The sequence below is a fragment of the Anolis sagrei genome, chromosome 3, assembly GCF_037176765.1.
Source record: "Anolis sagrei isolate rAnoSag1 chromosome 3, rAnoSag1.mat, whole genome shotgun sequence".
Lineage (NCBI taxonomy): Eukaryota > Metazoa > Chordata > Lepidosauria > Squamata > Dactyloidae > Anolis > Anolis sagrei.
This window is the reverse complement of record NC_090023.1, coordinates 114941470-114966073: the sequence shown is the minus strand read 5'-3', so window position 1 is coordinate 114966073 and position 24604 is coordinate 114941470. Positions and strand designations below refer to the sequence as shown.

The 24604-nt window shown below is 37.0% G+C and overlaps 1 protein-coding gene across 1 annotated transcript in view; it reads left to right on the top strand.

Moving 5' to 3' along the window:
- The window catches only part of PCCA (propionyl-CoA carboxylase subunit alpha), a 273331-nt gene that overhangs the window by 35044 nt on the left and 213683 nt on the right, over nucleotides 1–24604 (top strand). The window contains exons 5-6 of the mRNA XM_060769564.2: nucleotides 18924–19037; nucleotides 21736–21789. Coding sequence (XP_060625547.2) covers nucleotides 18924–19037; nucleotides 21736–21789 — 168 coding nt within the window. The remainder of the gene's footprint in view (nucleotides 1–18923; nucleotides 19038–21735; nucleotides 21790–24604) is intronic.

The following is a 24604-nucleotide window of genomic DNA, read 5'->3' as shown; positions in this document are numbered from 1 at the left end:
AATCCCAAAGATGTCTTTACGTATATTTTAAAGGAAGTTTTGTGTGAGTACTTTTTTAAAACTATGAAGAGAAAAAGATTAAGGATTATAAAAGTCTGTGCTAATATATGGAATTATGGACCTGATTTGATCAAATATTGTATGTGTAATAAAGAGTATGGAGTTTGGAAGAGCTTAAAAAGATTTATGAATAGGATAAAAATGCAGCTGTTATTCAAGTATATTGAGAAGCATAATTGTTGAAAATATTTAAACAAATCATCAATAAATTGGTGTGTAGTATCCCTCAATTAAATGCATTTATATGCATTTTAACATAAAGTAAAATGAAATTTAAATGAGTATTTTAATAATTGAATATTTGTCCCCCAAAAGGAAGAGTGGTATATGCAAATGATAACTAAAAACCACAATGAATTCAATAAATCCACCTCAAAAGGCTGTGCATAAAATTAATAATGGCATGTCCCTTGGTCCAGGCAGGATATTGGAGGAATTTTGTAAAAATTGGGTGCTGAAATCATTGTTTATCTGAAAATTTAGTGTCCCTGTTGAGGCTAAACTGGGTGTTTTTGAATCAAGGAAATGTATTCAGGGGTAGCCTGAAAATGGATTTTGTTGTATTGTGCTGCGTGGCCAACACAACTACCCCAAAAAATGTTTCCTGGATTTAAAGATATCCAGCTTAGCCATAGCCACAATAAGGGAAACTTAAATCATAAGGGGGAGCTAAATGCTTGGAAGTTAACTCTTGCAAGGTCTCTACCTTCAACAAAGTCCTGATATGGCCAAGAAGGGGAGTACATCTGCCAGGATTGAAATTCCATCAGTAGCATCTTAACTGACAGCAGAGCAACATCTGAGATAGAATATAGTTCAGACAATCTAATATTGTCATCCCTGTTGTCATGTATGGTTTTTATTAACATCTTTGCCTGATTAAGAAGCCAGAGAAACTTTGAAGACTTGCACAGTGTATTTCATGCTTTGGAGATTGTCCAGTAAATGTTTAACTTCTTCGTGCATTTTGTATTTTGTTATTTATGGCAGCTTTATGAAGTGGAACCTTATCTCAATTTAGTATTATTTTTATGCATATAGACACAATTTCTTATGTTAAAAAGATGAGAGGTTCTACCTCTGTCAACTTAGTCTTGCATTTTACCCTATCTTTATGTTCACAATATTCCCCCAAACAGGTGCCTATTGCTGAGAGTTTAATGTTATGCTGCATAGTCCACGTGTTCAGTATTTAACCACAACGTTGCCAAGTTCTGTAAATGTGAAATTAGCCTCAGCAGAGCTGCCTCAAATGCTGATTTTCCTTGACCATTCTTCCTTGAAACCTCTACTGTTTGGTCACAAAACTCAGCAAGAGGCCTTGGCTCAGCCAACATCTCCCAACCTAACTTAATTTTGGTTGCAATGGTTGAGTGGGAAAATTCAGATGAATATCATTCTGTGCTACTTGAAGGAAGAGTGGAATATGCATATAATAACTAAAATCAGCCTGGTTTTTCTTAATTTGTAGCAGTGTTTTGGAATATTCGTGCTTATCAATTTGTCTTTCATAGCAGCTGTTGGTGGAAACCCTTTCAGTTCCTTCCAAGTCCTATTTATTGGCGCCTGGTGCAGTTTCTAAAAGGACATTTAAATAGCGAATGTTTTGACAACCAGCTCTGGCAATCGCTAGAGCATAAAAGGGGAAGCAGAATGTACTGTCTGGGCTACACTGAGGCATTCCATCTTATTTGCACATGTTTGAAATAGTCAGCAACTTTTCATTGATGAAGTACGGCCTTTTTTCATTGTCACATACACAGTTTTTATTTTATTGGGAGAGTGTGTCATGTTATTAGGAGTTTAGTTATGCAGAATGGTAAAATGGAAGGATTTATCTCAATAAAGTATTCTTTCCCTCGGTGAAAATTTTCTTCAGTTCCCAAAGTTCCAAATTGTTGTAACCTAAATTTGGCATTTGAAAATACAGTTTAGGCATTCAAAGAAAAGGAGCAGGCAAAGTTACCAAGGGAACAAGAACAAAGTTGATTTAAGAGTTCTAGATGTGAATAGTTGTCAATGTCCCATTCTCTGTAATGCTAGAAATTTCAGGACTGAGGGAAATTTTCATTGCGAGAGGCAAAATTCTTATAGGGGGACAGTGTTCCCATGTTGCGCCTCTTGTAGCTATCCACCAGAGTGCTATGCAGCAGAAAATCATCTTGTTGGTATTGGGCAGTGGTTCTCAATCTGTAGGTACCCAGGCCTACAGCTCCCAGAAATCCCAGCCAGTTTACTAGCTGTTAGGATTTCTGGGAGTTGGAGGCCAAAACATCTGGGGACCCACAGGTTGAGAACCACTGGTATAGAGGCAAAGCCCCTCCTTGATTTCAGGTTGTATTCTTCCTTCTCACAATGTTTTTACTTCTAATAGCCCAATAATTCATCATGTTGCAATGGCATATGCTTCAATAAGGGTATACAATAACCTATAATTCTTAGGACTGATAGAACAGCATTCTGTATCCTACTGTGAATTATTCTGTAGTCTTCCTCAAGTGTAACATTCATGAGCAAGGAAAAGCTACATTGCGCTTTAAGTTCCCAACCCTCTGCCACATGGTTTAAGCCTTAGAGGATGGTTTTACATTTTCATTGTGTTTTGTATTTAACTGCAGTTTCCCGTTTCTGAACTCAGAACTAGCTAAGACTAATTCCTTTTAGCTTCAACAAGGCAGCTTTGGAGACCATGCTTTAAAGATGGCCTGTTTGAAACTCACCATGGTTAATTTCAAAACTCAGTGGCATATTAGAAACTGGTTAATAATAATAATAATAAACAACTTCCACATTTCTTGTTCTGTCTAAAAAGAGAGGGGAGGATTGTGTCTGGCTGATGGTCATTGCCGTTCTTGTCTGTATAGTTGGATCCCACAAGCTGGTTTTGTATTATATAGGTGGTGCCTACATGCTGTCCAGTTTGCTTATGAATCTTAGAAAATGGAAAGTGTCATTGTAACCCTGGGACTGACACCTGCTGTTCTGCAAGGGACATCTCTTCATTGCACTTTAACTCCTCAGGATTATTTAAGTATTCAATGCCAGGCTCTGTATGTCGGCATTCTGTGGCATATTGCCTACTCTCTGTGGTGGGCAGTTTGGATACCAGGGAGAGGGACTTGCTATTGGTGAGGTCCCATCATGGAATGATAACTCATTGAGGTCTGTTTTGTACATACTTGGCTGTTCCTTTTATTTCCACAGAGAGAACGTTCTGTTTTCCCAGAATTGTAGACATGTGTATGACTATTCACTATTTTTATGTGACTTATAAGATCTCCCTGCTTTTTAGGTCTTGCATTTTTGACTTGAACTGTTTATATTTTAATCTTTTTATCTAAACTGAAAATTGGAAGCATTGCTGAAATGTCTTAAGTATGTAGAGTACTTTTTTAAAAATATCAAGGCTAAACGGAACATTCAGCTTTTTAAATAAAAGGGCCAGCCTCCTTGTTTCCAGGTGGGAATGGAATATGTTGAGCTTGTTGAACTTGACACAAGCTTGTTAGCCGGCACATTATTAAGTCTGTGCCTTTTAATAGTGTAATGTCTTCCTGCCATGAAATGTCACTGATGAAGGTGATTACCATATTTTTCATTTTTAGTGGAGAATATATTTCACTATTGTAAATGGAGGTGTGAAAGCAGAGTTGATGACAAGCAGCCTACAAAGCTATCAAGCATTGCCAGCAACCCATGAATGATCTTGTTTTATTTTTATTTTGTTATACCGGGAACATAGAAATTCCACTAGAGCATCAGTATGATCTGGATTCTATAGCTTGTGCATTGAAATTATGGGTTGAATGTAAACAATGGGCAGAAAATGTCCAGGAGGAATTTCATCATTTATTGACATCACTGAGAATTTCTTTTAGTTGAAGTTTACTTACATAATTAAGTTGAGGAATAAACTGATAATATTACTGAGGAAGAAGAAGAAGAAAGTAGTACTACAGTATTGGTTCAGAGAAACTAAGAGAAGCAAAATGTTTGCTTTCTATAGACATTGTTTATAACTTGGGTAGTAAATGGCCATAATTATGCAATCACATGGCCAATAGTTGTTCTCCTCCACTTTTCTTCACACCCCTAATGATGTAGGTCAGTGGCTTTCAAGCTTTCCTCCAGGGGTGTTTGTCATGGGTTCCTTAATGAAAAGATTAATAATGGTGGGTAAGCATTCTTGAAAGGTGTTTTGTCCATCACTTAAGTCTCCCTAGTACTACAGGAGGGAATCAGATGTGTTCTAGACAATTTGGGAAAGTTACAAGAAACCTCCAATCAACATGACTAGTGGCTGGGGATTCTGGTAGTAGTTGTCCAATTTCTGGCTTGTAGATAACATTTTTTAAAGTTCATATAGGCAGTATATGAGGCTGAAACTCTTGCACAGACTGTCCATACTGTAAAATCATTGGTGTTCTTGGTAAAGATATAAAATGGACAAGAAGTTGGGAGCTTGTGACTTTTTTTTTTTTTTTGGTGCAAAGAATGTAAGAAGTTCAACTCAGGCTGTAGCAGTGTTAAGCACTGGTGCCTATCTTTGACAATTATTGTTATTTTATAATTTTTTGGGGATTATGTTTTCATACATATTTGCAGAATATTATGTGTTTCTATGAGGCATTATCTTTGGTTTTCACCATGTCTTTTCTCTCTTTTAAGAAGTATAAACATTTGACAGTTGTGTTAAAAGCCAGTGGGAATTTATCAACCATCTACTGAATTGTATCTTATCATGGTGGCCTGCTGTTTGAAATATGACTCCTGGTGTGTATTGTCTTCCTAGCCCTAGGACTCAGTAATGAGATTGAGTGGTATCTTGTGCGAGCCCTCATGGATGATTGACAAAGAGGTGATGTGACTCATCACTTACCGAGATATTATCATGCCGACCCTTTATAATTTATCCCTGCTGTCTGGGGAGGGGTGAGGACAGCAAGGACTTTGGGATGTCAAAGTAATTAGTGTTTGTTTTTGGTTTCCAGCTGAACAAACTGGAAGCTAATGATCAGGTAAATTAAGATGGAATGCATCAGTATAGACAAAGGTGAGAGGACTTCTGGGAAAGCTTATCAAATTTTCATAGGTTTAAAAAAAGGGATTGCTCTTTTTAATTGTTCACTTATACTCATTTTGCCTTTAATAAATGGTATGTAAGATAAACAGCTGAGAGAGCTGTGCTGTAATATATACATTTATTCAATAAACAACTATCCATCATTACTTGTTTTCTGTCTGTGATGCATGCATTGAGCTAAACAGTTAGAATAATCAAATAGCAAAGGTATCTTGTGTAATATGTGGCTTACTAATATAAATTAAAAACGTTTTTGGTATTTATATGTGTTGCATGCTGGTATCCATATTCATTTCAGGGCTGTTTTAGGAAAAGGATAGACACAGTATGACTGTTGGAGACGTTTCCTGTGCCTGCTAGAAAACTGTACAGTTATAAAAGCCTCCCAATCCCTCGGCCCACAAGACTATTTTTTATGAGAGTTGGTTGACCATGCTCTTATTTCATCATATGTTTTCATTACATGACCATATAGTTCTTCACTACTGGGAACAACAACAAATTGCTTTAGTGTATTATTACCCAAAGCAGGTTGCTTCATGTGGACATGTTTTCTTTGCTTTCTGCTTTTTTTTTCTGAACAGAGTTCTTTATTTCATGGTTGAGGTATCTGTTCAGGCTATACTAGTTGTTGTTTTTTTAAATAAGGAAGTGAATTTGTACTCTTCGGGTTTTGAACATTGAATTTCATACAACTTCAGTTATACTTACAACATCCTCTTTTTGAAGAGGTCCTTCTTTGCCTTGAGTCCTATTAGGACTTCGCATGTTCCACTTGAATTTAGAATTAGGGTATGTGTGTGTGAAATAAGTGTTTATGTTTTAACATACTGCTCTTGCATCATGTTTTTACTTAAATATATCTTAGTCCTTTAGTGAGTTATTAGGACGGGTTTCAGTGTCTAGAAGATAGATTCTTTTTTTTGTATCAGTTTGAGCCCACACTCAGGAAGACTTAGAACTCTAATTCGGAGTTTTCCTAATCCCCCAACAACAACAAGAAACATTTAGTTAAATTTAAGAAACTTTAACAATAAGGACAAACAATAAGGACAAACAAAAATAATAGCATAGCCAAAATCACAAAGGTATTCTACAGTTAAAAACGTTCTATATCCTTCTAAGGTCTAGATGTGCCAATGAAAGCCTGCATCCTTTGGCCTTACAGCATGACTTCCGTATCTGCAGCTAATACACCCCTGAACTTACCGTGAAAACAGGGATAATAGCGATCCCTATTGAATTTTTATTACTTTTACCAGAAGTGCTGGAGGACCTAGAAAATTCACAGATATTATCTTCTATAGGAATGCATTTTATCCTCTAGGGTGACTATAGTAGCATATAATATCATCACTTGAAAATCCTACAAGAATCTTAGAGAAGACATAATTTGTTAGATGTGGCTTGGTGAAATTGCCAGTATTGATTCTGTGGGTTAGGAGGTATTTGCATTCAGTCCAAGAATAAAATGGGTGAATTGATGTTGCTTGCAAAAATGGGAGAGTGCTGCAAAATAAGGTGGAACTGCTTCTAACGATTAATTGTATTTAGAAATTCCCAGAGAAATGGTTAAAAGGATCTCAAAATAATGCTGAAATTAAAAGGTCCAAAAATCATAAATGGCTTCTGACTAAGGCTTAATATTAAACAACCATTTGCTGTTTCTAGCCGTCTCTGAAGGGCACAGTCTTCAGCTAAGTTGATAAGGTGCTTGGAACAGAAGTGAAACTCCTCTGTTTCCTAGGGTCTTACCACATTTCTATATTTTGTTTCTTCATTCTGAACTACAATGTAATGCTTATTAGAATGACAACAAAATGCTCTGCTTACTCATTAATATGTCGGCCTATTGGAAATAACATGTGATTTTGGAAAACAAATACACAAGCTTTGTTTAGTGCGTGCATGTCAGAAAAAGCTTATATCAAGCCTGCACACCTAATTTGGGTGTGGTGGTTTATTTTGCCCTAGCACAAGTTGGAGACTGTCACCACTCTTGGTCAACAGTAAACTTTCTTAAAATCATCATCTGCTGTCTGTCTGCTTTCTTCACCCGTATCCCAATGAATTTCCCTAACAATATACTCTAATCTAGCAAGAGGCAGCAACAAACCGTGATCATTAATCCAGAAATTTTGAATGAAGTGATATTTAATTGAAATATTTGGAATTCCTCAACATTAACAACCTAAAGCTTTCCTTCCGGCTAGTTGCAGTTGTTGTTGTGTTTCTTCAGGTAGTTTCTGACTTATGGTAGCCTTGAGGCTCTCATAAGAGTGGGGATGTGGTTTGATAAAATATTTGGACTCTAGCATTTTTAAAACATGGCAGTTTTGATATTGCCCAAATTCTATTATGTATTTGAGTGTATTTATTCCTAGGGATTTGTTTTAGATGCTTAACCTTAATATAAATAAGCTGATTTTCCCAAAAGATTTAGAGAGATGGGCAGTCTTAAAGTTGAGTCAGTTGGGTAAAGTCTGTATGACTTAACCAAAACTCACCTCAAGTAACTGGTAAAAAAATGAAGAAATAATACTTGAAATTAGAATAAATATTAAAATCTGTCTCTAGTGGAAATGTTATTTGCTTTTAATTACTGCATTATTATGTTTCCACATTAATATCAAACCATTATAGAGTTTATGGTGTGGTATAGTATGGCATATAGTATGGACCTATTTTAATAGTAATTCTCAAGGAACCAGAAACTACATGTATATGGCATTTACTGATTAATTAAGAGTATATGTACTTAGAGTAGTTTGTGTTATTTGTGGAATTCCTCTACTAGTGTTTTCAAACACTGAATGCAGTATTTAGGACATTGTGTGCATGTGTGTGGGGTGGGGTGTGGGGTTGTCATCTCATGCTAGAATTTAAATGAGAAGGATGCAAATTCCAATAGGAGGGTTGGCTTTCCAGATCTTCTTATATACCATTAAACATACCTATTATATTAATTTTTGAATACCAGTATACCCACATAAAGTAAGAATCCATATGCTCGGCCTTAGAGTCCTCATTTCTGTTAGTTTGTTTCTGAACAATGGTTTCATTTTAAAAAAAATAGTAGTATTTTGTCAACAATGTTCAGCAATTAGAACTATGTGGCAAATATTGTCTCGTTTATTGCAATTTGACCCCTATGCTTATCCCAATAGTATAGACTTAAAACACATAAGCAGGCTCAGTTTGTCTTCTAGGATCTGATTTAGGTTCTGATTTAGAAATAATCTCTGGTTCATGTTGATCACAGTCAATTTTTGTGAAGCTAAATGGATATGTATGGCTAAGAAAGTATATGGAGGAAATTAGTATATGCCTGGAGACCTTTAGCTCGGCATTGCTTAAGCATGCTCTGCACTTGTCTACTCTATTAAACCTACTGTATTATTAGATTTTTTAAAACTGTAGTGTTGAATTTTAAAATATATGCTGACTCAAGCAGAATGTAAACTTTTAACGTAATTTTCTAGTGCTATAGTATCATTATTAAAATGCATTTTCAAACACTTAGATACCTTTTGAGAAACCACCATTCTGTATTTTGCTAGACTTTTTTCTTTTGGGTTTTTTTATGGGTGCAAACAACTAGAACAGAATCTCGGGTAGAAATTTGTCCGGACTAATATGGCTAATCAGCAGCATTATGTTTAATTGGGGAGCCTGTGGTCTAGTAGCAGGAGACTGAAGGGAATTATTTAGCATTAGCAATGGCTCGTCTGGGAGTTGTGCACTAATCAAGGAGCTTGTGTGTGAGCTGTGGGGATGATGGGAATTATGACGATTATGACATGTTAGTACATGTCTGTGAGAGAAGTGGACAGGCAACGAGTTAATCAAGAAGTATATTAAATAGCTCCCATGCTGAGTTTTTACTAACCTCTGTACTGTCTGTCAGGGTTTTGGATTTAAGGGGGAGGGATGTCTCCCCCATTCAGTTCTGTATTTGCAGTGTATAGGTAGCATATTAAATCTTAAATAAAATATAACCCTTTTCTGGCACATAACATTTTCAGAAGTTATATTACTAAAAAAAATGGGGACAGTGGCAAATCCTGCTATCAAATTTACTTTTTTTTAAAAAAAACAACCCTAGCTTAGCCTTACCTAGCCATTTTCTATTACACCTAACAACAGGTAACTATAAATTCTCTTTTAAAAGGTAAAGATTATCTGCTTTTTATTATTACATGTCATCTAAATTCAGGTGAGAGCATTAATCTAAACCTCGAATATGGTGGTAGTAGATGATCTGTATAGTGGACCAGGTAACTGTTGTGTGCCCAGCAGGGCAGAATCATGCATTTCATTACTTTCAGGAAATTGTCCAAAATGTACATGTTTTTAGGAAGTCAAGCTAATAAAAATGAAACATTTCGTAAAACCCACAAGCAGACTGGATTATATCTGTAGGTAACTTATCTTAGAGTTGCTATATGGATGAACGGACAATAATAAAAAAATATGTAAGCACTGCCAAATTTATTAAATCTTCCTACTGAACGGTGACCTTCATGTATTAACTCAATTAAAGCAGTATCATGGATGCTTCCCAAAAGTGTTAACCTGTAGGAGGTTGTTATTGAAATCCATTATCTATTGAGCCAGTATTAGTGGTCAGCAGTATCAGGAGCAGAACTGCGGGCAAGGCCCTCCCAAGGGTGCTGTGAGCCCAGCAGGTTAAACTGTCAAAGCTTCTTAAAGGGACTGATAGCGAAGCTCCCTGGAGTTATAGGTAAACCAATCATTTGCCATCAGCAGGGAATATGACTTTATTTAGCAGGCAAGAAAAAATTAATTGCTAACAGGAAAGAGGATTTAGTTGGAACTGTTGTGGACATGACTAAATATATGCTCATATCTAATACACACACATATACCTTTTGGTGTTCACAACTTTGAAAGTTTTACTTCAGATGGCATGCCTTTTTTCCTTGATCTCTAGGAGATAAGTTGTTCATGACCACAGACCACAGTACTTTGGGGTTATATGCCATTGAATGAATATTTATGTTTGGGGTTTCTCCTTGACTTGGGGTCTTTTCACACTACACTACTATAGCAGTATGATTTCACTTTTACTGTCCAGGCAGTGTCCTGTGGAAATCTGGGGTTCGTGGTTTAGGAGATATAAGAGCCCTATGGCCGAGAATCTCAATCAACCTTCCCAAACGATTCCATAGATAAAATGATTCCACAGAATGGAACCATAGTAAAGTGGAATTACAATGCTATAATTGTAGTATGTGAAAAGGACCCTCGTTTTATCTTTAGAGAAGCAGGTGACCTCTGTAATGTAAGAGTCACTTCATCAGCGATGGCTGAGAAGTCTGGGTACATTTGGTATGGACATGGTTATTCAAACACTGTTTAGATCTCATCAGGATTTCTGCTTGGCAGACTCTAAAAACATTTCAGAAATTTCAGAAAGATTTAACTTGTGCTGCCCACTTGTGTCATTTGTCTCAGTTGTTAAAAGAGATTCACTGACTGCCTTTTAGCTTTGGACCCATTTAATAGGTCCAAGAGTTCTTAGGGACCTGGGACCCAAAGTATAGCCATACCTCTGTTAACAAAGCCTCTGCAAAAGAAGCTCCTTTTTACAAAGTCTTTTACAAAGTCTTGACCCCCTTTCCTCCTTATCCTCTGCCTAGCTGGAAGAGTTTTTCAAAGTGTGATTAGCACACTTTGTTGAAGGAGAATTAAGAAAGCACAGACGTTCAGCATCAGGTTGCCGCAGCATATCTTCAGTAAACAATACAATAAATAAAACTTGACCAGGGAAACATCAGGAGTTTTGTTTTAGGAGATCCTACTGTAGAATCCCTTAAAGAATATGTGTGAACCATAAAAGGAGAGAAAAGGGGACCACAGATTTGTTTGCCTCTCCAGCTCCCCCTTGTATGTTAAGAAACATGAGCCTGTAAGTTCAGCAAAATAGAAATCATAAGAAAAGTGGAGATAATGAAAGAAAAAGGTCACCTGTACTAGATCCGTTTTGGAACAAGCCTTCAAGTGGTCTCTAGAAGTTCCAAAATATTTTGCTTATTTATGCAAAGCTTGTCTAACCCGGTTGTTTCATTTTACAAGTGCACATTCATAGTACCAAGTTTTCTCCCAAAGAAGACCTATTCAGGAACGTATTCACTTTATTGACTGAGGTATACCTATAACCGAATGAATGTTTCTTCCCTGAGCACATTGCCAACATGCCAGAAATGTCAACAGATATCCTCTTTAGATGATGTATCTCCACCTTAAGAGGATGCCGGCAAGGGATGAGGATTTTTCAAGTGTTGATGCCAAAGCTCTAGCACGTCTGAGGGAGGTATGTCTGGTTTTCAGTGGTACATTCAAAAGAGACATTTTTTTGCTCTTTTTTATTGGAAGCCATGTTAAGCCTCCTACAACACATGTGTAACTTTTGTGTCAAAAGCTGTGCCTGTAAGTGAAAGTCAAGATGCCACTTTATATTTATAAGACCATATACTGCTCAAGAACACATTATTTTAGAGACTGGATTCTTCAATACTGCTCTTCTTGATCTGTATATTCCAAGAGGGAGGCTCTGCTCACCAACTGCAGCAAATTAATTTCCTTTTCTTACAGTACAAAGAAGTAGGGTCTCTGTTTCTGTTTCCTCATCAGTGGCATGAGTGGTTTCTGTGTTAGTGGGGCAGTGAGCCTCTATTCAGGAAGCACTCAAAGCATCAGAGCCATGAACCCCCCCCCCCCGACATCCAGTGAGGAAGATGGACCTAAAAGTGCAGCCAGACTTCTGTATCCATGTGATATACATTGTGGGAACTATGTTGCTGGACTTATCGTGGAAATGCACAACTGTAGATAATATTGAACTGTATTTAAAAAGATTTATTTTTGGCAGAAGTATATCATAGAATTGTCCCGGAGACCTAGAACATGCAGTGAGAACACCTCTCTAACATTTCTATGGTCATTTTCCAACATACGCTCACTATAGAAATGTGCTGGAGGACCTGGGAAATATCTAGCGAGAACCTATTTTTTTTTAGACATGAGTAAATAAAACCTCAGATACCAGTTCCACAGACAATAGAACCATACTGTACTCCCCAAAAACACACCTGTTCTCTTATGGGAATTCCCCCATAAGAGAACAGGTGTGTTTTTGTGGAATACAGTATGAGGGGTGACTTTGAAAAATGTTCCAAAATGTCTGGTTCTGTTATTGCACCTGAAGTTGGAACAGACATGTGTTAATTAGAATATGCTTCCTGGGGTATATTAATCTGTTATTTGACTGCAGTTCAGTAGATATTTAAGCAGAAATCACGTTAATGTCTATTACCATAAAGTCCTAAGTGAACCACAGAATTGAAAGAGAACACAAGGATCATGTAGTCCAACCCCCTATGCAGGAAAATACAATGAAAGCACTCCTGGTAGATGGCCATTCAGTCTCTGTTTAAAAATTTCCAGAAAAGGAGACCACACTCCAAAGCAGCATATCCCACTGCTGAACAGCTCTTACTGTCAGGAAAGTCTCCCTAATGTTTAGACAGAACCTTCTTTCCTGCAATTTGAATCCATTGCTCTGTGTTTACCCCAAACCATTAGGACCTCAACATCAAAATGACAGGTTAACATCTGGCCACATCTGGCCTCAAATTTTCATGAGTGCATTGTTCATTACATCTGGAAGTGATGTGACCCATGGTCTCTTTGCTCTCTCTTTGGATGCCAGATCTTAAATTGATATTTTCAGTCATAGGTTTATTGCATTATAAATAATAGGTTTGTCTCATGGAAATAATTGTTTTAGCTTCAAGCTTTGGAGATTTCTGTAACTAAACAAAAAATGGCATCTTAGATTTTTGTTGTTGTTTCTAAAGTGAATAAAATAGTGATGTCTTGTATTTCAGAGAGGGGGCAAAGCTCTGTTCTCAGTTTATAAAGAAGCAGCTTTTCCTTTCTTTGTAGATCATCTGAAAGTTGTTGGCTGTATTGGCAGTCTAACTTGTTACTTTTATTTTACTGTGTTTTGAGTTTTAGTCAAAAGATCTATCCAAGATTTTGATCCTAGCGATTAAATATGTTCAGCACCATGGATAGATCCTTTAGAATTCAGATGATAACCTGGAATGGATTTGTTGTCTCATAGACATGGAATCCACTTTCTGCTATTGCTAGATATTCTTGAATGAAGGTCCAATTATTGTTTATGACTGTGATGCCAAAACAGTGGCTCTGATGCCAAAATAGCTTGCCTGCACTGCCAGTGTTCCACAGGCTCCAAAAGGGAAGCTCATGGCCTATAGTTTGAAAACCTCTATTGTAGAGCTACAGAAATGCTTCTATGTCATCTCACCTTCATTTATAAATAGCCCTTTTATTATTTCAAAACACAAATAAGAAAAAAGATGTTTCTGCATCTTAATAAATTCCTTATCTATTTCTCCCCTTCCCAATTATTCTGTGCACTTCCTGATTTTGTAATATTAATCTGCCTTCATGACTTAGCTTTTCTCAAAGCAACATGTCGGGATTGAGCTCCTGTTTTGGTATGGGTAAATCCTAAAGGAATCAGATCCTATTTGATCTTGGAACCTAAGCAGAGTTAGCCCTGGTTGGCACTTAAATGGGATACCACTAATCAATGCCAGATGCTATATTTCAGAAGAAGGAACTAGCAGAATCTGCCATTAAATATTTCTTGCCCAAGAAAACCCAGTGAAATTCACAGGGATGCCATACATCAACAGGCGACTTGGAAGCAGGTGCACAAACACATGCACACTAGCATGCATGAGACTGTGTTTCAGAGCCTACACATTTAGCTAGGGCTGTTGATCTCCATATTCTATAGTACTGTTCCTTCCCTGCCTAAATATAGTTAGATTTCTTGTACAAGGCTTGGCAATGTACCTCCTTCTTCACTTAACAGCTGAAACAGTAGATTCAAAGCTAATTTGCATTCAATTGATTTTTAATTCAGGACTTTGCCATGCCTTTGTGTGTGAGAGTGTGAGAAGCAACCTTACAAAGGATTTACTCATTACCCTCATTTTATGGGACAAGCTAATTGTAGTTTGTCTTGCTGAGCTGTATTATGCTGTTTGGGTCAATTGAGTGAATCCACTTTACACTGAAACTCTGTTCATTGCTCTGTAATATTGACGCAAGCTTTAAAAAAAGAGGATGGCTAGTTTGAATAGGTTGCTTTGTGTAAATGTTTAAGATCCAAGCTAATGCTCAGAACTGGCTGTATGTATAATTCATATAGCAACAACACATTTTATTTTGGAAGATAAATTGAGGGAGGGAGAGAGTTTTATGAATTTGTCCGTTAATGCCTGAAGATGCGAAGGTTGACCTATTCTGAAAAGCCGAGACAGTGAATGGTCTTAGGCACACATTGCTACTGAGAGATCTGTGTACTATGCTGTGTGTGCGCTTTTAATTGGACATAGCGTTCAGGTAAGTGGTATCTGTTGAAGGGAAAACATTTTGACCTATTTAATGTGCAGAAGGGGATCTATAAAAACAGTGCAGGTGGCTGGTTCTGACAACTGATGTAAGCAGCTGATCAGATTTTGTTCCATTTGTCATTTATTGTGACAAGGTAGAAAGGAAACAAGAATATCTGGGGGTTGGAAAACATTTGTTGCATTTTCCAGAGACATTTTTATAGAGTATATGGTGGGTTTGTAGAGCGTATACAGTATTTTGAAATAGGTGTTTAGTTAATTTATTGTCTCCACAATCACTTTGCTTGCATCAATGCAGTTCACATCTTTAAAAATCAAGAAAATGAAAGTATATCCAGTTGATGCTGGCTTGCCTTGACAACCATGTGTGACAGTAATTGTATCAATTCCCTTAGGATCTAATTGTGGTAAAGTTTTCATGATTTTGTAGATCTCTGAAACAGATTAGCAAATACAGCCCTCAAACTGTATTTCGAGTCCAAATTTCACAATCTCTCCATGTTGAATTGGTTGTCAATTTATTTATTAGATACATTTAAATCCTACCTTATGTCCAATAAAGTGAAGGTGAGGTACATAGTTTTCATCTTCCCTGTGTCATCTATTACAATAACTATTTTATTGGGTTGAGTGACTGGTTCATGATGGAGCCCCCAGTGGCGCAGTGGGTTAAGCCCTTGTGCCAGCAGAACTGCTGACCAAAAGGTTGGCAGTTTGAATCCAGGGAGCGGGGTGAGCTCCCGACTATCAGCTCCAGTTTCTCATGCAGAGACGTGAGAGAAGCCTCCCACAGGATGGTAAAACATCGAGGTGTCACCTGGGTAACGTCCTTGCAGATGGCCAATTCTCTCACACCAGAAATTCCAAAGCACATAAAACTGCATTTGAGCTAGAGCATCTCTTATTTGGACTTGACAAGTATGCCAAAATGTAAAGGTGTTATCTATCAGTATATTCTTTCTGTCATCCTCCCTTTTCTGCTGCAGATTTAAAGCCAATATAGCACAGAATAATGCTTTGATTTTTAGTCTTCTTAAAGTAGATTAAAATGGTGAAAAGGTAGATCCATTTTATATTGAATTTTTAAATGATTTGGCTTGTTCCATTCTTCCTGATTTCTTTTAAAGTGATCATTCTTTTAATTGGGAAACATAGTCTCTGGAAAACATTTGAAATAGAAATTTGCCAAGTCTATAAAGCAGATTTTACTATGTCATTTGACTTCTCATTTAATATTGTGTACTGTATGAATTTTGTGTGCCAGATACATTCTCAGTGTTTTCTCCTATATCCAAGTTTTCCAACTGAAGCATTTACCATGTGTGCATATGCTTGTGTGTGTTCACTTAACGTGGTTTCATGCCATCAGAGTTTTTCTGGTATTGTTTTCACTTTCGGTCTATCAGATGGAATAATAATTTTATAGTTTGAAATTCATTCTAATCTTGGACACATCTTGGAAACATTAATGAATGGATGAGGATAAACAGAAATTTAATGCAGATGAAATGGAAGTGTGGTTGATTTGGGAGAGTTCTGGTAATCTTGGATGAATTATTTAGCTTTGTCTGGATGAAGTTACATTGCTCTTACATAGTTCAAGAGAATTCCTGGATACTCATTAGAAACTGAGTACCTTCAGCCAGCTCAATTGTCATGTATCTCTGAAGGAGCCAGATCTGACCATGGATCATATTAACACAGTTTCTATTCATTGTATTGAAGTGTTGGTTTTGGCATAGAATCATAGAGTTGGAAGAGACCCCAAAGGCCATTCTATCCAGTTCCCTGCCATGCATGAGCACAGAATCAAAACACCTTTGACAGATGGCCATCCAGCCTCTCCTTAAAACACCCATAAAAGGAGGTACCACTCTCCTCTGAGGCAGTATATTCCACTGCCAAACAGCTCTTGCCATCTTTCATGCCCTTAAATGCTCTGGAAGTTTGAAATAGAATTTTTTTAATGAAGAATTACTGTACAAACTTGCTTGAGTGTCATTCAGCTTCTGAAGCATTTCTTGCTGTCCCAACTGAGGGAAAATCAACTGTCGGTATGCAAGAGAGGTTGTATGTTGATTGCTGAACCCAGTTTATGGAATGGAAGGCATTCAGACGCCTTTGGAATCCTAGTTCAACATGTTAACTTAATTTTAAATATAGCTGAATCTGTTTTATGTGTGCATTTTGTAAAAAAACTGGATTTTTTGTGTAGTGTGCACATGTGTAATAAAACCCTTCAAGCTTGATATAAATGAATGTTTGCTTTTTGAGGAACTAACCACCCACCCACATGCATCCAAGTGGAGCTGAGAGAGGGATTCATAATTTAGGAAGGTGGTTGCATAAGGGAAGTTGGGAAACTAACAATAAATAGTACACAGGTTGCGGCAGATTTAACACATGATGGGAAAAAGTGGATTGCAATTTTTGGTATCCTTACATTTAACAACATCCCTAATAATACTTTTGTCAGACTCCAAAAGACTACTTTTGGCAAACTTGACTGCGTACTGTGCTCTTGTATTTCTATTGCTTTTTAATATGGCAGTTCCATCAGTAGGATGGGTTAATATGTTATTAGGCAGACTGATTTGTATGTTGGAAGTTAAAATTTTAACCACTTGGAGTTGTCTGAATTGACTGAATCCATCTATTGCCTGAGGTCCATATATATAACAATTGTTATGAGAGTATTTCTTGCAAGAATTGTGAGATACACAGTTGAAATGCCGCTCTGGCACTTCTTGTATCTGAGATGAAGATGATTACAGAAATGTTAGTTGAATTTAGAATTGCTTGTGCACACATACACAGGCAGAATGCCTATATAACACTCACAACAGGTGAACTCACACTAATTTTCAAGGGAGTCATGGTAAAATTTTAAGTCATGGTATTTATTCATATCTTTGAACTTGGCTATTTTTCTGCATTTGAGGTTTGAAGATACTTGACCTGTTGTCAGGTGGTGTGTGTGTGTGTATTAAAATATACATTTAATTTACTCTTAATGCATTAATGATTTCAGAAATGTTTCTAATATGTTGCATGGTGGGCAGATATATTTCTAAGCTGTTTTTGACATCTAGAATGGGGAGAAAAGTAGGCTTAAACAGTATATAATAGAAATTCAGTGGCTATATTTTTGTCTGATTTTTTTAAAAGCTCAAAGCTTATCGCTTTAGAGCTTAATTCTCCCCCCTTGCCCCAGTTCTTACATACCTCCCTGATCTTGTGAAAATCAAATTTATTTCTACCTGAGAGAGCCATAGATATTTTTAGTCTTAACAAGAGGTTAGCACTAACTGTCTTTTTTTCTGCAATTATTTTGTTTTATTTAGTTTACCTTGGAGTACTATTGTAAGGAAAGAATAGAACTGTGTTGCAGATGCCTGACTGTATATGTCTAGACAAATATTATTAAATAGTATACACTGAATAAAACACACGGCTTCCTTCCGTTCCTAATTATTAAAATGACAGATGCTTCCTAAGCAGGGTTTTGTGTGTGTCTTTTAAAAAGATTAGCTAAGCGTCCTCAAACTATTGCCAGAGACTAGCTCTTATAGCTGCCTGCTCTAGAAGACCTCCCCTTCAGAAAATTCTCAATTGTGGCAGACTTCCCTGGCTGTCGCGTATAGCTCAGCCTTGCTATAAAAAGTGTTTTTGACAATTGTCCATGTGAATAAGGATAAGAATGATTTGGGGAACCTAAGCCTGCTTAAATAATTCTCAAGATTTTCTGGTTCACGTGTAGTGATATTGAACTCTTTAGTCATAGGCTTTAATTTGTGCATGGTGCTGACCTGATGCTGTGCAGGGACACTCACTGCATCCCTTCATTCAATTCACTCTAATTATCACCAACTTCCCGGGGAGCCTGCTTAGATGGAACTGGCCGCAAATGTTTGTTGTTAAGTAGCAAGATATTAGCTGGCCCTGTTACATTTAACGTAGTAGTTTTAGGCTTTAGATTTCCATATAGATGGTCTGTGTAGCATGTTTGAATTTATATGTCTTTGTAGTATTTGTTTAAATGCAAACCACACTTGGTCTAAAATGAAATTTGATGTCACAGATCCCTGCATGTACCAACGTATATCTGTTCATTATTGATATTCCTTCTCCGCTCTTCTGCCTCTTATTGTGAGTGTAAATGTGAATTCTCTGTCTTTGTGTTTATTTTTCATATGTATACAATAATATACATGCATATACTCTTCCATGCATAGTTAAGGGATGGGGGAACGGATTTGCTGGCGCATGTGCATTAAAATGTAGACATTTTGTCTTTTCAGGTCCATGTGAAAATGGCGGATGAAGCAGTCTGTGTTGGCCCAGCTCCCACTAGTAAAAGCTACCTCAACATGGATGCTATCATGGAAGCCATTAAAAAAACCCGGGCCCAAGCTGTGAGTCTGAATGAGTCTCTCCTCTGCAGCTGTTTCATATATAGAAAGCAAAGAAGCTTGAGTTTGTATTTAAAGATTAAAAAAAAAAAGAAAGCGAGGGGGAGAATGATTGAATATGCTATTCCAGTTTAGTTCATGTCACATGAGTTAAATGTGGCCGAAATCGCTACTGGAAATCAAAGGCTTTTGTAGCATCTGGCAGTGCCGGCCGCTGATCCTGCAGGTGGCTGCTGGATTCAGCTTTCACACCAGGGAGCAGCTTCAGTTCATTTCCAAATTTGCTGGGGGGAAAAAAAATCCCAATTAGTTTAGAGCACTAACCCTTTCTGTGCCATACTCTCTCTTTCTGTGTGTCTTTTATAATATAGTGATGATTTTGTTTTAATTTTGAATTTGGCATGGGTGAAAATTTGCACACAGTTGATACCCCCGCATAAAGGGAAATAGTGCATCCAGGAATTATTTTCCAGGGTTTTATGTTGCTGACAAAATGCATTAAGGCTAGATGACTGTGAGCAAGCCTTTCTCTTCTCTTGCCTTTTCTCCCTTGATTTAGACCAGAGATTCAAACTTTCACAAAAATGATTGGTATTTTAGAAAAATGATAGAAAGAATACTTCTTATTGCTCCAGTGAATGCAGTCGTGGTCCTCAGATCTGCTGAATGAAAAAAAAAATCTTTAAATTCGATGGATGGGAGTCGGCCATTGCCAGCAATTACCCTGGAGTGTCTCAATTAGCATTATCATTTCTTTTGAAATAAATGTTTCAGTATGGTGCATTTGGAAAGGGAGGGGGAAGGGGAAAGAAAAATGGCAAAGAACATTAATTAGCTAACAGACACTGCAGATGTTTACATTGTTAGTTAAGAAGGCATAATGGGGATAGAAATAGCTTGGGCTTTCATCTTTACTCTGCCATGTATATTGCTTAGTTGTGAGTTTACATGCGATTATAAATTATGAAACCAATGCTCTCCCACATTACTGTTTGCTGTAATTATATACCATCCTGTCTGTAGCAAAGGGAATTGCAAAATGCAATGTATTATTTTGGTTTTGGGGCATATGGCTTTGTATCCTTTGGTGTTCGGGTTTTATATTTTGTTCCACTTGATGTGGGATTTGTAGCAGTCCTGTTACATGTGGACATGATAACGTTGCTAACTCAGAAAATCAGCAATGGATGTTCAGGAGAAGAGTATGATGCTTGGAAAAAGGACAGTCTGGGAGAAAGAGGCTAATCCTGAGAGAAATGCAAGAACAGCCTCCATAGTTCTTTGGTTTGAATAGAAGTAAAACTGAAAAGAAGAGGTGGAAAAGAAATCAAATGCCCATCTCTTTGTATGTCTCAGACTGGGCTTCCTACCCTGGTTAGTCTGTATACAATGCATTAATTCAAGAGAATACAAGATAGGTTTTGTGTTTAAGCTTGTTTTTTAAAAAAACATTAGTATGTAGAATGGGATATTCATTTGATAATATTGGCGGTGGCACTGACTTATTTGTATTTTTTGATATGTAGTAACCTCTTAGAGGGTAAGATTTTTTTAAAAATTAAACAAGCTACATGTTTTAGCAAAGAATTGGAAAACAGGTGAAGTAATTTTTATGTTGTTACTGTAAACATTTTAGTTGCACAGAATTCTGTAAAACTGAGACTGGAAAGAAAACTTACTTCAATCAAAATGTACTTATTGCTCTTCAGAGCTTGGAAGTATTTAGTTAAAAATGATTAGTTATTTGTAATAATTCTCCATCCAAAACACAGGTATATCTGAGCTATATTAAGACTGTAATAACAACAACAAAAACAAAAACAACAACAACAACTTTTTTTTGTACCCTGCCTCCATCTCCCTGAAGGGACTAGGGGTGGCTTACATGGGGATGAGCCCGCATTCAACATAGTTAAAATATAACACAGCAAAATTCATAAAAACAATTTCAAGTAGTATAAAAGCAACCACACATAATACAATATAAAACAAACATCTAACAACTGACAGTGGTCTGTAACTTAATAAGAGATAATGGTGCCCCTTTTGCAATAGTGTATATCTGTAACTTTTTAATTTATATAGTCTTAAAGTCTACCCTTGCTAAAATATAGATGAATAAAACACATAATACATCATTCTTTGTATTCAGTTTTTAAAAAGTAGCTAAAAGTAATTATTTTCATGATGTCAGAGCAACAGTAAACAAGTGTTTTAATCACAACATTTATGACTTTTTGTGGATGATTACTCATTACAGTAATTTTTTTTCAAAAAAGTATTAGCTCTCCAAGCTCTGTTTCTACTTTAGCAAATGTTGATTCAGTGACACACAATCATTTTATTTATTTATTTATTTATTTATTTGCCACACTTATATCCCACCCGTCTCAACCTGAAGGGGACTCAGGGCAGCCTTACAAAGGCAATAATTCGATGGCGCATGTGCACAAATAATCGATAAATAACCAAAAAACATTCAAGCATTAAAACCAGCCAGTTAAAAACATCACAATAAAACAACAATTTTAAATCACATAATCTTTAGAGCAGTGCTACGGGATTCAGCAAAATCTATGTACTTACATAATGAAGTAGTATTGAAATTTTATCTTATATTTTAATTACTATAGGAATATTGTCTGTATCATGATCACAGATGTCTTAATTCATAAAATCTATTTTTTACTTTTTTAAAAAGGTCCACCCAGGATATGGATTCCTTTCAGAAAATAAAGAATTTTCCAAGCGTTTGGTAAGATTTTATTTTTTAGTCGGGGTGGGTGGGGGTGGGTAATAAGTATTTCTTCTTAACAAATCACAATCAGGTAAGTTGTTACAATACAAACATACAAACCTCAATGCATTAGTCATACTAATAAATGGTTTAATTATTAACGGCGAAAAAAGCAGATTCTTCAGAAATTAATACTCTTGGAGGAGTGCCCCCTCCATAAGATATCATTTTATTTTGTCGTTAGATGGATTAGAATGTGAAGACATTTTGCCCCCCCCCCCCCCGCCCCAATGTGGGTCTTGAACGGCACTCATTCCAAAATGTATTGGTTAACTTGCCACATGAGGTGGAACTGTTGTAACCACTCTTTGATAATAGGATGTGCTGGGCAACAGCATTGATGCACCTCTTGGGATGAGATAATGTTTTAATGTTATTATACTTACCTATGTGTCAAATGCTTTTAATTAGTTTCATCTGCTTTGAGGCGTTTGCATTTAGAAGCACCATACAAATATGATATTACATTAAATTTGCCTTATGAGGACTTATCTAAGAGAGAGCCAGCATGGCGTATCAGTTTGAATATTTGACTAGAACTCTGGGAAACTTGAGTCCCTTCTCAGCAGTGGAAATGCACTTAGTGACTGGGCAAATTACACTCATTCTTAGAAGAAGCCAATTTCTCTCTGAATAAATCTTGCCAAGAAAAACCCTAGAATAAGGTTGCAATAAGTTGAAATTGACTTGAAGGCATATACAACAACAGGATTTATTTAAACCAAAATGAGCAAACATTTTAAAGCCTGACATTATTTAATTCTTTAAACATCTAGCATACTTTCAGGAAGCTATGACTGAACAACTGAGGTTACACACGCTGAAATATATTGGAGCGACTTCTAAGTAAACTTGTATGGAATAACAACAACAACAATAACAACAACTTTATTCTTGTATTCCACCACCATCTCCCCAAAGGGACATACCGCACAAGGTGTCTAAAAACAAAACATAAAATAAAGTGAAGTATAAAATACAACTGAATAAAACATATAGACATATAAAATAACAATTGAAGACTCAGTTAAAACAGTTCTCATCAACCAATTGTGGTAAACTACTGTAAATGTGGCCAGGCTGTAAACAATAGGACAAAGGAATAGGTTAAGTGCAGAGCTGTACCCATGGAACGAGGGCATGGGATGAAGTGCAAGGCTGCATAACTATTGCGTAGAACAACTAGGCATTTTTAAAAGCTTGTTTGAACAGCCAGATCTTCAGGTCCCTACAGAAGGAGGACAGTGTGGGGGCCTGCCTAATCTCCCTGGGGAGGGCATTCCAAAGCTGGGGGGGGGGCATCACCGAGAAGGCCCTCTCCCTCATCCCCACCAACCACACTTGTGATGGTAGTGGGACCAAGAGGAGGTTCTCCCTGGCAGATCTTAGAACCTGTGCTGGTTCATGGGGGGGGGGGGGGGTCACGAAGACAGGCAGGACCCAAACCATTTAATGCTCAGGTCAGCAGTGCTGTAACATTTTTCCTTAAGACAATAATGTAGTTTATGCTGGATCAGAGAGATGCACTTTATTTGCCTTTAGTACTCTCTGGACCAGAATGGTGTAGGTATTTGAATATTGGTCTAGACCTCCAGAAGACCAGGATTCAAATCTTGTTCAGTTTTGGAAACTCATTGGGTGGCCTTAGGCAAGACATATTCTTTCGGCCTCCAAAGTAAGCAGTGATCAGTCTCCTCTGAATAAATCTTGCCAAGATTTATTTAGAGTGAATTATAGGTTTGCCTTAAGGTCACCCTAATTCGGAAACAACTTGAAGTCACCCAAACACAACAACAAATGTATAATCCACTTCTAATTTTGGACCACTTTTTTTAACATGCAGAGAGCCCTGCTCCCTATTTTAAAAGTGAGTAACTGTTCCTTAAGAGGGAATTAATTCCTCTTTTAATGTCCAGGAAAAGGGTGGTCAAGGATTCCAAAGGTATCAGCAGGGGTCTGTATTTTGCCCACTCCTTTTAAAATGCAGATTAACAAGAATGTGTAGTGACTTCTAGGAGTTTGAATAAGCAAACTCTTTCTGACATCTAAAGAGCTGAATGGTGTTTTCTGCATCTACGTAGTCTTTGGCATCTTAACCCTTTTGGTCCCTCCACAACTCATCCTCAAATTCTCCTTCTCAGAAATCTATTCCTCAAATTCGGGGACCTTCTAGAGTAGGATTTGATGCTATACGGAGGGATTGTTTCTGTTCAAAATAAATATTGGCCCATCATCCCACAAAAAGAAAAGTCTTCTGCTTATTCGTGGATTCCAGGTGTTTTGGACTTCAACTATCACATTTCTTAACAGCCGATAGGCTGTTAGGAATTGTGAAAGTTCAAAACACCTAAAGGGCTGAAGTTTGTCCATGCCTGATATAGCCTGGAATATTTTAGTCATATTCAAACTGTTGGGAGAGTTACTTTAGAGTGTTTCCAACTAAACCATCAGGCTCCAAAATTGGAGAGGATTTATTCATAACTGTGAGGAAGAAAGAGGGTGAGAGAATGTAGTTGTTGGATCAGATTTGGATATGGACATATGGTGAATAATGTTTTAAATGGTTTTAACTTGATGTTTTTACTTATTGTGTAATGCTATATGTAATTGTGTTTGTATGTTGTTGGCATCAAATTGCTGCCATTGTAAGCCGCCCTGAGTCCCCCCTTGGGGGTTGAGAAGGATGGGGTATAAATGTTGGATATAAATAATAATAAATAATAGTTACAGAACAAAATATATGGAAATAAATCTACTTAACCTGGAAGTAATC